At 37.3% G+C, this 16492-nt stretch overlaps 1 protein-coding gene across 2 annotated transcripts in view; it reads right to left on the bottom strand.

Annotated features, from left to right (window-relative positions):
* The window catches only part of MAP3K7 (mitogen-activated protein kinase kinase kinase 7), a 73548-nt gene that overhangs the window by 32797 nt on the left and 24259 nt on the right, over nucleotides 1-16492 (bottom strand). The window contains exons 7-12 of one of the 2 annotated variants that reach the window (XM_068984813.1): nucleotides 11527-11655; nucleotides 9722-9852; nucleotides 8040-8121; nucleotides 5289-5419; nucleotides 4495-4624; nucleotides 1860-1940 (exon numbers count right to left, since the gene is read on the bottom strand). In XM_068984813.1, coding sequence (XP_068840914.1) covers nucleotides 1860-1940; nucleotides 4495-4624; nucleotides 5289-5419; nucleotides 8040-8121; nucleotides 9722-9852; nucleotides 11527-11655 — 684 coding nt within the window. The remainder of the gene's footprint in view (nucleotides 1-1859; nucleotides 1941-4494; nucleotides 4625-5288; nucleotides 5420-8039; nucleotides 8122-9721; nucleotides 9853-11526; nucleotides 11656-16492) is intronic. The other variant, XM_068984814.1, reaches the window with a different exon arrangement.

Genomic DNA, 16492 nt, shown 5'->3' with positions numbered 1-16492 from the left:
ATCTCCTGGATGAACAGCTCAGTTAAATTTAATACAAACCCTAAGTAGGAGCAGCACAGAATTACTCTAACTTCTGTGACTCAAACAAAACAAAACAAAAAAGGGTATAATCTGGTGTCAGAAGACCCACGATGGGATCCTGGCTGTGTAACTCTGGGAAAACCATTCAACTTCATTGGATCTTTTTCATCTGTAAAATGGCTATTAAGCTGATGTGCTTTAAACTACCTTACAGGCCACACAGCACATCTAACTAGGGTTTTTCAGCCCTGGCACTGCTGACACTTCAGAATGGGTAATTCTTGGCTGTGGGAGGCTGCCTGAGACACTCCAGACTGTTTAGCAGCAATGCGGCTTCTGTCTAACATGTCAGTAGCACCTATTAGTTTTGACAATCATAAATATTTCCAGAGAGTGCCAAATGTCCCCTGGTAGGGTGTGGTGTGGTGCACACATTCACCCTGTCCCAGAACCTCTTGCGACCATTTTTCTCCTCTTTTCCCTTACTCATTATCACATACATCACTGGCTATTTCGCTATGTGTGGGTGTATCTGTTCTTAATGTTTACCCATAAGACCCAGATTAAGATTAGTGTGCCATTTGGCTAAATTTTTCTGATACTCTCAAACATTTAAGATAATCATAGCTCAGCAATATGAATATTTAAACATTGCTGCTTCTTCAGTTAGAGTATTATTCCCTTAAACTTGGTATCTTTCAGGGCAGAAGTAAAATGATCCTAAGTACTTTACTAATTTTGAAAGCAGCCCATGACTCAATAAAAATATGCAAGGAATATATTAACTGTATTCTCTGAAGGGCAACAATGAAAATGTAAAATAAACCACTTGAACAACCAGAATAACAAAGAACTACTCTAGAAATAAAGTGGTTTTGTATATGGAATGGGCCCTAAGAACTGTTTAAAATATTTTATATACATCTGTAATTTACAGATTTTACATGTATACTAGTTCTGACCCACTGGGAGCTCAATAATGGGTCATTTTCATAACCAGCACATATTTATTAAACACTATGTGTGAGGTCTTGAGCCAGACACGGCTGATGCCATCAATAATAAGTAACAAAGACACAGTCTCTATCCTCAGGTTTCAGTTTACTGGAGAAGACAAGAACTACTAGGCATGGTGATTTAGATTAATCTATGAGATCATCACCATAAGAAATGAAAGCAATTTAACCATATGAGACTTGTGGGAGTTAGGTATAAAAACATAATTTGCAAGAAGACCCTCCTAATAATACATAGGAATCTGAAGTGACCATAATTATTTGGCAAGATACCAAGCAAAACAGAAAATCTCATTTAGTTTTTATTTTGTTTCTGTTTTCTAGGTTAAGGCGAAATAGTATTCAGTTACTCTTTTCTCAACTTTGTATTTTACTTGCTACCAACAGAAAGAGGCTGGGACAGAATGCCAAGAGGGAGCCGCCAAGTTGCAATGAAGGAAGAAAAGGAGCCAAGGACAACAAGTATTTTTTAAAGGATTGTTTCCTTTCTGCTAGGTGAAAAAAAGGTCTGGGTTCAGCTATTCCGCTCATTTAAAAGATGAGAGGAAGTTGGCAGAATTCTGGGCTGGTATGCCTCCTTCCACGAAAAGGCTTATTACTTTACCTTGTAGTTCATCCTCAATTTTGGAGATGTGAGGTTTCTGGCCAAGCTGGCTTCAGTGCAGATAAATGTGTACAGTTTTTAATCTGTCTCCCTAAGGACTGCATGCAAGGTATCTATTTTCACATTCTATCAAATTGGAGCAAGAAGCATTTTATAAGTACTAGGGATCATTATTCCAGTTTTACAGCTATTAGACCAACCCAGGTGGTCCATGATACCTGCTATGACGGTCTCAGGGACATCCAGAATGTTGCCAAATGAAGCGGTTTTACGGTGGCCCCGTTTAGGCTTGGAAAAGGCTGCAAAAATACACACATACAGTATACATGCAAACAACCACAAATAGTAACACAGAAAACGGTGAACAAAAACAGAATACTTTTCATATAGTTATGTTAATAACACTTCATGCAGGATGGCATGCAGAACTATCAAACCCCTTGTCCATGCTTACACAAGGCGTGATTAAGGAGCAAACAACTATCAATACAAGATGTTTCACATACTGGCTTTAATTAGCAGGAAAAAAAAAAAAAAGGACAGAGACAAACAAAGCTGCAGGGTAATGAGAAAGCTAGATTTCCAACACGTTCATAGAAATAATCTAAATGCAACCACTGATGTGCAGTGCGGGTCTACGATGAAAATGGGAAGAAAAGAGGAGTTAAAAAGAACTAAGCTGTCATATTTGTTTTAATTAAACAAACACAGGAATATGTGTTCAATGAAGTGTTTCTTGAAGTGTGCTACAAAGTACAGTTCAGTGATTACACAATAACTATTGAATCAAAGTATGAAATGTGTACGCTTTTATAATTATAAATATTTAAACATACTTCTGATAAACTGAGTATTTATTGTAGTTTCCAAAGTTTAGGGTCTATTCCTGCTAAACTGGAATATTTCTGAAAGGCTGGAGAATATGAACCTGTCAAAGTAAGACAATTCACCAACAAATGTTCAGCCCATCTGTTTTATTCACATTTAGGCAGAGAAAGGATACAGTTATTTAAATATATGTGGTTACCTTTAATCTGGTGAAATATCACTTATGTGAAGATTAATTATAAACCAGTACCTGACTAAAAAATTGACACTAGGAGATATAAAATTATTACTATTACATTACAGAACACTTCCTGTTTTAAGGTAGCAATCACTATTTGGCAGCTCTAACTTGAAAGATATTCCTGAAAGGAAAAGGACTCCCAAAGTGTTAGGCTGCATTTCTGTATACACTGTTCATCAGACATTGTACTGTAACATCCCCACTGCACACAGAAACACTTGTGACTCAAGTGACCTCCCTCCACTCCACTTGACTGTTTCTGAAGATTCCATCTATGTGGCAGAGACCAGCCAATCTCTACTTTTCCCTTTTTTCTTAGCCACAGAACCTCAACTGACCTCAGGACAGCAATGTTCCCAGATAAAAGACTGCAGATGCCCTCTTCCCTTGAGTCCAAAGGGAGCCATCTGACCCTATTGCTACGGCCAATGACATAAACGTGGAAGTTGTTAGGAGGGACTTCTGTGAAAGCTTTTTTAAAAAGTAGCCCTTGCCCTAACTCCTGCTTCCTGATGCTGGGACTGTGGATGTGATGACTGGAACTATAACAGCCATTATGGAGCACAAAGTCACCTTCAGGATGAAAGCCACACAACAGGGATTGTAACACAGAGAGACAGAAGAAACCCAGGCACCAAAGATCGAGGAGCCTACCTCCAGATTTGTGTATGAAAACAAGTTTTGTGTTAAAGACACTGTTATTTTGGATATTCTATAATATCTAACTGATTCTAATGCTAACTGATAAATAAGTGACCAAGATTAGTTGAAGACAAGAAGAGTTAGGATGGTCCTCTGGACAACTTCTTTCTTAAAAGAACTTCACACAAAATGAAAACATTCTTTTTAGAAAGATCTTAAAACAAAACAAAACAAAATCCCACAAAACCTGGTTAGCTAAGTTAAAAAAAATGCTAATACATTAGGGAATATACTTGTATATACATACGTAGTTTAAAAGATTAGAGGTAATACACAAAAATGCTGTGTTTATTTTTTAGTGGGACAATTATGGAAGACTGGGTTTTTTAGATTTATATTTCTACATTTTCCACAACAGAAATGTATTTATAATCAGTGCCTCTCCACCTCTAGGGAAATCAGAAAGAAAACAATTTAACCCACCATTACTAAATGAACCTGGTTAGAAAAGAAGGTTAGAAGTTCACTAAGGTAACAAAACATGTAATTATTTTTGTGCTGACCAGTCTTTCCACAATTAATCATTTAAGTACTGACAAAATGGAAGAGAAATGCTAGCTTTTTCCAGATCAAATTACTATGATCTTTTATTTTACAATTAAAAGAATTAATCACAAATGTAGCTACTTTTGCCACTGAAAGGAGCAGCAGCAGACAGTAAGGCCAAATCGTATTTTGATCTGGAGCACATTTTTCTGCTAAATTCAAAACAAAACATTTGCTATTACTTGAGTTCAGCACAAAACTAGTAGAATCACTCAAAATCCTCCTAAAACATCCTAGTATTGGCTAAATTTCAATTTCTCATTTAGATTTTCAGTTCATATTGAGCTGAATTATATTTGATAAAAATCTATAATAAGAAATTAAACTTTATAATGCAAATAATTTTACAAATCATGCATGCTTGGTTTATCTGGAATTTGAGATGCTTTCTGCTAGAAGCATAGGAAGTATATTATAAATCAACTTCCTGCTTTAAAAAAATTTAGGACACTGACAAAAAGCCCCTGACATTCCCATGACTGAAACAACTGAAACTACCATCTTTGTTCCTCTTCAGACTTTTACTTCCTTTTTACCTGTGGTTGCAGCAATCCTGGCTTCTATTTCAGACATATCGGCACTCATCCTCTTGCCTTCAGAGGTTGGGGGCAAGCTCTCCACGCTGCTCCCACGAGAAGCTCCCAAGCTCAAACGCCCAGATTCACTCTGTTAGAAACATAGGTCAATTTGAATGACTGAAGCTCTTTATATTTAAAAATCCTTGGCAGCTAGAAGAAGGGAGATACCAACTGGGATTTTTATGGGTTCTGTTCTGAAAGAAATGGCAAGTTTTCAGGGAAAGGGAGCTGTAGGAGTGAGGAAGAACAAGCTACAGACACTGGCCTTTAGGAAAAGGTGATCACTAGAGCTAGGAGTTAAATGTCCCAATTATTAGTTATCCTAAATGCCTCAAGGAAGACGAATAAAATCACTCCTTAAAATATTTAAAAAACAGTAACAGCAAAAGTATAATAAATCTGGAAACATGAAATGATGGATCTAGAAGAACTCCTTTAACCAGGTAGTACAGCCAAGAAATCTCCATCTTATACTTGTAACCATCAACTGTTCAAGTTAGGGATCATCGTAAGGAAGATACGCACAAATGTCAAAGGCAGTAATCATCAGATGGGAGAACAATTAATTATAAAGAATTTCAGGAGAATCTCATTACACACATCTACTCTTAAGCCTATCTGTCTGCTTCAGGAACAAGATTCAGGACTTGTATAGTCGAAGAAGGCAAACAATACTTGTTAGTATAATGTTTAGGACTTCATGACTACTGGTAAGGTTACCAAAAGATTTTACTTTTAATAACAAAACAAACCTGTTGTTTTGCCTGGTTTTTCAACAATTTTGATTCTAAGCGTTTAATTGTATCGTTTGTGGCAGGAACTTGTTCCATGTTAGTGTCACTTTTATTACTGGTGTTTGTAGAAGCGATGTCCATGAAGGAGCCTAGGAAAGCAAAAATATTTATGACAATAGGCTGGGAATAACACAAATGCTTCATTCAATAAAATGTAACTTAAATTCTTTTCTAAACTAGCAAGATACGAATAGAAATAAGACTTTTCAAGCTAATGAAGATACCCAAACAAACCCATTTTAAATGATATTTCAGGATAGCACAAAAAGGGAATCGAAATGCCTAAACGGTTTTCTAATAGTCAAGAATGACTAATTCTTAGCTTGAGAGAAAGAAATGGCTATTAATCAAGATGGGAAAGACTGTGGAAGGACTGACTCAGAAGGGAGCTCAGTTAGGAAAATGGTAATTTTGAGCTCATAGCAGATATCAATCAAGTAGCTGGATATGTGGGTATGGAGTTCGAATTTGGGATGGAACAAAAATATTGGCAAATACATGGTATACATGCATACTGGATGAGATTACTAAGGAAATGAGTTTAGACAAACAAAGAGGTCAAAGGACTAAGCCCTGGGCACTCCTTCGTTTACAGGTTGGGAAGATGAAGAATGACCAGCACAGGAAAGCATGAAAGTAAGTGATCGGAGATGTAAGATGAAGCCCAGGCTAGCATGGTGCCCTGGAGACCAACTCAAAGTGCTGAAAATAGCAGACAGCAACAAACTGTGTCAAAGGCTACTGAGAATCAAAAAAGATGTGATCTGAAAACCTTTCATTTCAATTTAGTAATGTGAAGATAACTGGTGACCTTGACAAGAGCAATTCTAGAGTAGTGGTATAATAAAAGCTTGAACGGAGTGAGCACAAGAGAGAATGGCAAGAGAGAAGCTAGAGAAATGCAAATACAGACTTTAACAGTCCCCGCCTTATCCACAGGGGATACATTCTAAGACCTCCAGTGGATGCCTGCTGCCTCAGATAGTACAGAGCCCTTGTATACTGTGTTTTTTCTTACACATATATACCTATGATAAACTTTAATTTATAAATTAGGCACAGTAAGGGATTAACAAGAGTAACTAAAAATAAAACAGAACTGTAACAATATACTGTAATAAAAGTTACACCAATAATGTGGTCTCTCTCTCTCAACATACCTTACTGTATAAATTTAATACCTTTTTCTAACTAAGCACTTATCCTGCACTATGGCTGTTAACTTTTGCAGTTTGAAGCATGACAGCAAAACAAGCACAGATTTCTTTTTCCTTCTTCATGATTTCATGGATAGAAGTTCTTAATGCAGATCTTAGCAACTTCAGCCAGCACAGGATTATTTTCCCCCCTAATTAAAGTTGAGAATTTTCACCTTTTCAGTTAGAGGGAGCACTTTCCAGCTTCTCTTTGGCATATCAGAATTGCCAGCATCACTACTCGTGTGCTTTGGGGCCATTACTAAATAAAATTAGGGTCTCACGAACACAAGCACTGTGATACCTTGACAGGTGATTGTGACAACCAACAGGGCTACCAAGTGACAAATGGATAGGATACACTGAATAAAAGGATGATCCATAGGACGGAGTGAGATTTCACCATGCTGCTCAAGATAGCTGCAATCTAAAACTTATGAATTGTTTCATTCTGGAATTTTTCATTTAGTATTTCTGGATCACAGTTGACCACAGTTACTGAAACTGCAGAAAGTAAAACTGTGGACAAGGGGGGACGACTGTATATATACTCAGGGAATGATCCCAGCACAAAGGCTAAAACTGATGATGCAAGAGACAGGAAGAATTGCTAGGAGAGATGGGATCTGATGCACAAGGGGACAGTTCAGCATGGGAACAGAACAGAGTGCAGAGCAGAGAGGCAGACACAGGCAGGTGGGCACATGGAGAGGGGGAATTTGTGGCAGCTGTCTTTTGATCACAGAGAAATGGTAAAGAAGGTCAGCTGAGAGTAAGGAGTGGCAGGCAAATGTTTTTAGAGAAATTCACTTTAGAATTCAGAGCATCTCAGAAAGACTTTCAGTAAAATTGGAACCAGTTTAAATATAATTTTTTTGGAGGTAGGGGAATTAGACCAGTAAAAATAAAATTTTAAGAATGCATTAAGTATATGTGTACACACACACCTATGCCTTTTAGTTTTAATCAAACTAATAATGAAATGTTCATAATACCATATATTTTGAGAAGTAAAATTTTTGTAAGTTAGAGTATTACTTTTACTGGGTTTGTTTTTGATGACCACAAACTATGGAACTGAGGAACTCTGAACTAAAACACAGCTTCTTAAATGAATGTCTGTATGGATTCTTCTACAAAGATCAAGAAGTAGGGTGCTCATAATATAGGAAATATACTGTTTTATATATATATTTATAATAATTTTTGATACTATTTGAGCTAACTGTATCTGTGTAAGAATTATTTTTCAAGTAAAGAATGGCATCCACAGAAATCTAATATCCAGTCTTTTTAGATACAATTGTGTAAGAATTTCAAAACTTGGAAGTGGGTTTTCAATTGACTAACCCTGGGTACTTGCATGAAGAATGATGCACCTGGAAATTCAAACTGCAATCATATTAAAGGAATAAATTAAAATGCAAAAAGGGACATCATTCATTGCTTCTTGATTATCACTTCATAGGAACAGAGACACAAAAATTCAGCTTATTACATTCCAATTATTTACCTGTACTGGTAGCGGAGTTGCTCTGTCCTTCATCTGAATACTGACAAGGGTATTGTAACGGCTCATCTGCTCCTGGAAAGTACTATATATAAAAAGTAAATAACAATTTAAACTTTCTTTAATACAAATTAAATCGTGTGAAAATTAACTTACAGAGTAAGTATGTTTGAATTACTTCCTTGCTGAGATCTGAATGCAGCAAAGATGCTGCTTTATTTTCACTAAGGCATACATGGAAATTTGTAGATACAAAGACAACAATGTGCTAACTCTTCTAAATTTCAATTGTTATCAGTGCCATATATCTACCTACATATAGCCTAGATAATCTTGAAGAAAACAGCCAATATTCTTCTAGAGGAACATATGAAATACAGTAGTATCATTCCTCATAATTACATGAAACATTATTCATGTTCTCATAGCAGTGATGCAAATCTCTAAAGTGTTGAAATGACCGAGTCTGACAACTGAGATGGTATGCCACAGAATAATTTGTTAGACATTTTAAATATCAAGGATAGATTATGAATGTCATTCTATGAATCAGAGGTAAAATATTGGATATATCTGCTGGATAAAAATTAGAATTTAGGGAGAAAAAAGAGAAATGTTTTCTTCTCAAATTAGACAAAGCACATATACACACAATCAAAATCTGAATACTTTATATAATCCAAAATTCTAAGGTATCTGATTATGGAGACCAAGCTGTTTTCTATACTTTTTAATTTAAATTTTTACTGAGTTGTTTTCTTATGAGTGTATCTTTAGGTCCCAGGATTCTACATATAGCTCTTCTCCAAATATGAAATTAAGCTTTAATAAGATGAGTTTAAGCTGCTGTGCCTAACTTATTTTCAATAGAATGAACAAATTAATTATATGGCCATTTAGGAAATCACTTAATCTATATTCAAAGAGATTGAAAGATTCTTCTACTTAGCAAATTGTTCTGAAATTCAGGCACTTTAGCAAGTGCATAAACATTTCCAAGTCAAGGTACTACTTGATAAGATTTGTTAGTGCATCAAAAACCAGAGGCCTAGAATGATTCAAATAATTCTAACAAAAGTGATTTAGACTGGGAAATTCTAATAGTCATTTAAAATAATTCTTCTAAATTCTAAAATTCTACAGATCCTAGAAAAAAGTTTAACTTTTTAATGGCAAGTGGAAAGCTGAAAATATACAATGAAAAACCAAAAGGTAAAAATCACTTAAATAAAAGTGTCTGGGAATGTAGCCTCTCTAGTGTGCTACATAAATGACTGCTTGATGAAGATATGTACTAAAGAAAATTTATAACTCAGCAACAATTAGAGTCATAAAGTACCCAAGTCCTGTAAAGGCTTTAGCAATCATCTAATTCAACTTCTTTCACATTACAGATAAGGCAACAGGCCCAGTAACAAATATATCTACTAAGTTAAGCAGAAGCAAAAAAGCATGTTCAGAGACCTAGTCTAGCCATCTTTCCATTATAAAGAACTAGATTTTTTTTTCCAAAATAATGTTTTCTCCTCTGATTATGTGAGTAATGAATACCCATTCTAAAGTAGAAAATACAAAAATGTATTAAACAAACAAAAAAATGATACCCATTTACTTTAAAATCTCATTAAAACTCAGTATATATAAAAGTCCCTTAATCCCAAAGCCCCTCAAAAGAAGGATTATACCCGCATCAAGTGAGTCATTATTTTCACAATTTCCTCCATTGAAGGGCGCTGAGAAGGATCTTTAGACCAACAACGAGTCATCAGGCTCTCAATGGGCTTAGGTAAATTTTTGATCAGTGGTGGTCGAGTACCTAACAATTAAAAGTTACAGGAGGGGAGAAAAGAATGTATTTACTCAAAGAATAGTATAAGTTTCTAACATGGTATTTATTTTCTAAATCAAGATTTTTTTTAGGAGGAATAAAAGTACATTTATTTTGTCCTTTAGGTTAACATTACATTTTCATAAAGGGGAATCTACACCTTTTGAGAAACCAAATTAAAATTTTCACATGCATTATGACTGAGTTAACAATTGTTCATTTATTATAAACACTCTTTTAACAAATGGTTAACAGCTTAACATGTGAATGGTAACTCAAGGTCATCTTATCTGACCTGTATTTTCAGATTTATCATAAAAATTTCAATGTTTGACACATCATCTTCCATATATCAAGTCATCTACCACAGTTGATATATTATATAGTATTACACTCACTGACTTCTAAACAGTTCTTTTGTGGGAGGCAGGCCTTACAGTAGCTGTGAGTCAGTCATTTCACAAGCCGAAAACGGCCAACTTTTGTATAGCAAGGTCCCTAACTTAAAAGAAGGGCTCAATATAATGAAATCTTTGTAAATTTATCAATTAATAAGTTAGTTCTTTTATTTCTTACTTCACTGACATTCAATTTTACTGACACATGATAGAAGAAGAAAACAAACTGTCCTGGTCAATGCTCTAGCATTCTCCATAACGACAAAAAAGGTAACACAATGAACCGGAAACCGGTAAACACACAAGATTACTCCAATGACTCCTTGACAGGTCTACGAATGACCAAAACAGTGGGGCAGATATTTGTTCTATCACATGTAGAACAGTGTGTCAAAAATGCCATTAGTCAGAGTAATTATAATCAAGAGACAGAAATTAAACAACAGAGAAGGATAGCAAAAGTTAAAAGATTCAGCAATTTCCTTTCAAGAAGTTTATTTTCCCAAAGGAACTGCAAAGTAAATTGATCAATGAAGGAGATGTATTCTAGTATCATGAGTGGTTAGAAACATTGTAATTAGAGGTATAAAGGGAATAGGCGGGATGCAAGGACATTGTGTCCATAAATGAATATAACTTAAAAATATGGACATCTGAGTCAGAAACATCCAGATCTAATCTTAGCAACACCACTTACTAAACCTGTGACCCCAGGAAAATTACTTAGCTTCTCTAGGTCCTAGCTTCCTAATAAGGAAAGCTGTAAAATGGGGCAATAACAGCACTCACATCATTAAGATGAATGAGAAGCTAAAAAGCAAGACTACATGATGCACTTCACGTTTTGCCTTTATGAATAGCTTTAGTAACAACTCTTATTCAATATGTTTTGCTTTCTCTCCTCAGTGAGACACTGTTTCTTCAAGAGAAAAAAGCAATAGCTCCCTAGTTATCTTAACCATGTGAGAAATTTTTTTTTCCCCACAGCGTCCAGTCCAACGTGTTCCTGTCTGCTGGAGAGAGGCAACGAGGCAGCTGGCTCTGGCTGTCTACTGATGGCCTCTTCCGCACGGGTACAGCCAGCAGACCTTCTCAGCTTTGTCCAGAGCCAGGACTGCCCCAGCTCTGCTCGATCAGTGTCAGGCAGGTAGGGCTTGAGGCTGGTTACAGGAAATCGTATACTTTAATACTGGGGATAATTTAGGGGAGAAACAATTTCCAAATAAGAAATATACAAAATATACTGACGAAAAACTTCACAAACCGTTATGAACAGCCCACATGATACGGAAAGCCGGGCCACCAATTTCATCAAAGGGTTTCCGACGTGTTATCACTTCCCAAAGGATAATACCCCAACTGAAGACATCACATTTTTCACTGTAATTGCTACCTAGAAAAAAAGGTAGTAAAATTTCAAGACTTTTCCCCACATGACTTACAGAAGTAGTGGCTTTCATAAATTTTAAGAATAAGCATTATGTACAAAACCAAGAGAATGCCACAGGCAGGGCTGAGAAACTCTTTCTGAAGACCTCAAGTCTTTGCAATAAATATACTTTTAAAATGAGTTAAGTATTAATAATGTACTCAAAAACTTACTCTATCATGTATAAAATAGATAACTAGCAGGAAGCTGCTGTATAACACAGGGATCCCAGCCTGGCACTCTGTGATGATCTGGACTCGGAGTAGGGGGTAGGGGAGGGAGGCTCAGAAGGAAGGTGGGACGCATACATACACACAGATATATATGTATAGTTATGACTGATTTGCACTGATGTACAGCAGAGACCACCACACTGTAAAGCAATTATCATCCAATAAAGAGAAAAAAAAACAAAACCCACTTTAGAAAGTTAGTTATTTTCTACCTTCTTGTCAAGAAATGTAGACCTTATCTTTTATTTAAACATATTTTCTCTGGGGCAGAGAATTAAAACAACTTATACATTCCTTTCTGTAATTTCTTATTCCTTTCTGTAATTTCTTAATCTTAAAATTTTCTTCTCCCATTCTCTTGATGGAAAACACTATCAAAGCAGAAGAAATTTCTAATCTAGTGTGAAGATTTTTTTTCCAAAATAATCTGATGAGATAAATTATTAACTTGAAAACTTAAAAGTAAGTTGCAAGCAGGAAAACTACAAATACCAAATTACAGTAAGCAGATATATGCAGGGAAATGTACATAATTATAAGTTGGTTGGTCAATCAGCTAATAAACAAACAAACAAAACCCTAAAACCCATGAACAACCCACTATGAGAATGACCAATTATTACAACGGTAGCTACAGACCTACTTCGCATGTGCCAGAGGCACTGGGCACTATAAACCGGACAATGACATTCCAGTCTGATTTGAAGCATAGGTGCTGACATCTTTCAGAAATGAAGAAATCTACATAACCTAATAGTCTGAGTTTTGTTGCTCTAAACAATTACAAGTAACTTTCTGGGTTCTTCTGCAAAAACAAATCTTTCTGCTCTGCACACTATGGTAATAACTGTACTATTTTAACTCAAAGAAAGTCACATTAAATAAACAATTTCAAAACAATGCCAATTATGTGTATTCTACATACAAACTTAAAGCAAGTGGCATTATTTAACCTTATATAATTGAACACTGGCTTTTCCACAAACTTTTTAACTGAACCTTGTGGCAAAATAGCTCCACTCAAGGGACCAGCTGCAGAACAAATTTCTTTCTCTTGGTGGCTAAAAACAAAGAACAAAAACCTTTAAATTCATCAAAAATAAAAGTTAAGATCAGAATTCAATTATTGAATGTTTCTGAATTTCATGGGCTTTCATACCTTCTAATGTAAAGATCTTCACGACCTAGATAATCATGATGGTGTGATCACTAATCTAGAGCCAGACATCCTGGAATGTGAAGTCAAGTGGGCCTTAGAAAACATCACTACGAAAAAAGCTAGTGGAGGTGATGGAATTCCAGTTGAGCTGTTTCAAATCCTGAAAGATGATGCTGTGAAAGTGCTGCACTCAATATGCCAGCACATTTGGAAAACTCAGCAGTGGCCACAGGACTGGAAAAGGTCAGTTTTCATTCCAATTCCAAAGAAAGGCAATGCCAATGAATGCTCAAACTACTGCACAATTGCACTCATCTCACACGCTAGTAAAGTAATGCTCAAAAATCTCCAAGCCAGGCTTCAATAGTACATGAACCGTGAACTTCCAGATGTTCAAGATGGATTTAGAAAAGGCAGAGGAACCAGAGATCAAATTGCCAACATCCGCTGGATCATGGAAAAAGCAGGAGAGTTCCAGAAAAACATCTATTTCTGCTTTACTGACTATGCCAAAGCCTTTGACTGTGTGGAACACAATAAACTGTGGAAAATTCTGAAAGAGATGGGAATACCAGACCACCTGACCTGCCTCTTGAGAAATCTGTATGCAGGTCAGGAAGCAACAGTTAGAACTGGACATGGAACAACAGACTGGTTCCAAGTAGGAAAAGGAGTACGTTAAGGCTGTATATTGTCACCCTGCTTATTTAACTTATATGCAGAGTATATCATGAGAAATGCTGGACTGGAAGAAACACAAGCTGGAATCAAGATTGCTGGGAGAAATATGAATAACCCCAGATATGCAGATGACACCACCCTTATGGCAGAAGGTGAAGAGGAACTCAAAAGCCTCTTGATGAAAGAGGAGAGTGAAAAAGTTGGCTTAAAGCTCAATATTCAGAAAATGAAGATCATGGCATCCAGTCCCATCACTTCATGGGAAACAGATGGGAAACAGTGAAAACAGTGTCAGACTTTATTTTTCTGGGCTCCAAAATCACTGCAGATGGTGATTGCAGCCATGGAATTAAAAGATGCTTACTCCTTGGAAGAAAAGTTATGACCAACCTAGACAGCATATTCAAAAGCAGAGACATTACTTTGCTGACTAAGGTCCGTCTAGTCAAGGCTATGGTTTTTCCAGTGGTCATGTATGGATGTGAGTTGGACTGTGAAGAAGGCTGAGTGCTGAAGAATTGATGCTTTTGAACTGTGGTGTTGGAGAAGACTCTTGAGGGTCCCTTGGACTGCACGGAGATCCAACCTGTCCATTCTGAAGGAGATCAACCCTGGGATTTCTTTGGAGGGCATCATGCTGAAGCTGAAACTCCAGGACTTTGGCCACCTCATGCGAAGAGTTGACTCACTGGAAAAGACTCTGATGCTGGGAGGGATTGGGGGCAGGAGTAGAAGGGGACAACAGAGGATGAGATGGCTGGATGGCATCACTGACTCGATGGACGTGAATCTGAGTGAACTCCGGGAGTTGATGATGGACAGGGAGGCCTGGCGTGCTGTGATTCATGGGGTCGCAAAGAGTCGGACACGACTGAGCGACTGAACTGAAGTGTACTGAACTGAAGGCATGAATCACATGTCTGCAGTTCAAATTTTCTCTATTGTATAAAAGATAATTGATGTTCTTATATAGAAACCTCATATGCAACTTATGGATCACTCTTTTAAAACTTGAGTTAAGACATACAGATGTAAAAGTAAGCATAAGGTATCCCTTACTTGTTGTCCTTAGCATCACAAGTCTGTCCAGTTACTTGCATTCTTCCTAAGGCATGCTCATTTAAGCTTTGAACGGCCAATTTTTAATCACTAGGAAACCAGCACAAAGTACACTCAGTTCTCATTATGCCCTGTAATGTCTTATAAAGTTTGCAGTGAACAGGACTGGAAAAGGTCAGTTTTCATTCCAATCCCTAAGAAAGGCATGGAGAAGGCAATGGCACCACATTGCCTGGAAAATTCCAAGGACGGAGGAGCCTGGTGGGGTGCAGTCCATGGGGTCACTAAGAGTCGGACACAACTGAAGCGACTTAGCAGCAGCAGCAGCAGCAAAAAAGGCAATGCCAAAGAATGCTCAAACTACCACACAATTGCACTCATCTCACACGCTAGTAAAGTAATGCTCAAAATTCTCCAAGCCAGGCTTCAATAGTACATGAACCGTGAACTTCCAGCTGTTCAAGATGGATTTAGAAAAGGCAGAGGAACCAGAAATCAAATTGCCAACATCCAAAGGATCATAGAAAAAGTAAGAGAGTTCCAGAAAAACATCTACTTCTGCTTTATTGACTATGCCAAACTTTTGACTGTGTGGACCACGATAAACTCTAGAAATTCTTAAAGAGATGGGACTACCAGACCACCTGACCTGCGTCCTGAGAAATCTGTATGCAGGTCAGGAAGCAGCAGCTAGAACTGGACACGGAAGACACTGGTTCCAAATAGGGAAAAGAGTACGTAAAGGCTGAATACTGTCACTCTGCTTATTTAACTTATATGCAGAGTACATCATGAGAAAAGCTGGGCTGGATGAAGCACAAGCTGGAATCAAGATGCTGGGAGAAATATCAAAAAGCTCAGATATGCAGATGACACCACCCTTAAGGCAGAAGTGAAGAAATAAAGAGCTTCTTGAGGAAAGTGAAAGAGGAGAGTGAAAAAGTTGGCTTAAAACTCAACATTCAGAAAACTAAGGTCATGGCATCCGGTCCCATCACTTCATGGCAAATAGATGGGGAAACAATGCAAACAGTGAGAGACTTTATTTTGGGGGGCTCCCAAAAATCACTGCAGATGGTGACTGCAGCCATGAAATTAAAAGACATTTGCTCCTTGGAAGAAAAGTTATGACCAACCTAGACAGCTTACTAAAAAGCAGAGATATTACTTTGCCAACAAAGGTCCATCTAGTCAAAGCTATGGTTTTTCCAGTAGTCATGTATGGATGTGAGAGTTGGACTATAAAGAAAGCTGAGCACCGAAGAATTGATGCTTTTGAACTGTGGTGTTTTTGTGTGCGTGCGCGTGAACTGTGGTGTTGGAGAAGACTCTTGAGAGTCCCTTGGACTGCAAGGAGATCCAACCAGTCCATCCTAAAGGAGATCAGTCCTGAATATTCATTAGAAGGACTGATGCTGAAGCTGAAACTCCAATACTCTGACCATCTGATGTGAAGAACTGACTCATCTGAAAAGACCCTGATGCTGGGAAAGACTGAAAGCAGGAGAAGGGGACAACAGAGGATGAGATGGTTGGATGGCATCACCAACTTAATGGACATGAGTTTGACTAAGCTCCAGGAATTGGCAATGGACAGGGAAACCTGGTGTGCTGCAGTCCATGGGGTCTCAAAGAGTCGGACACGACTGAGCGACTAAACTGAACTGTT

This window comes from Capricornis sumatraensis, chromosome 13, assembly GCF_032405125.1.
Source record: "Capricornis sumatraensis isolate serow.1 chromosome 13, serow.2, whole genome shotgun sequence".
NCBI lineage: Eukaryota > Metazoa > Chordata > Mammalia > Artiodactyla > Bovidae > Capricornis > Capricornis sumatraensis.
The sequence above is the reverse complement of the archived record's forward strand: the minus strand, read 5'-3'. Positions and strand labels throughout refer to the sequence as shown.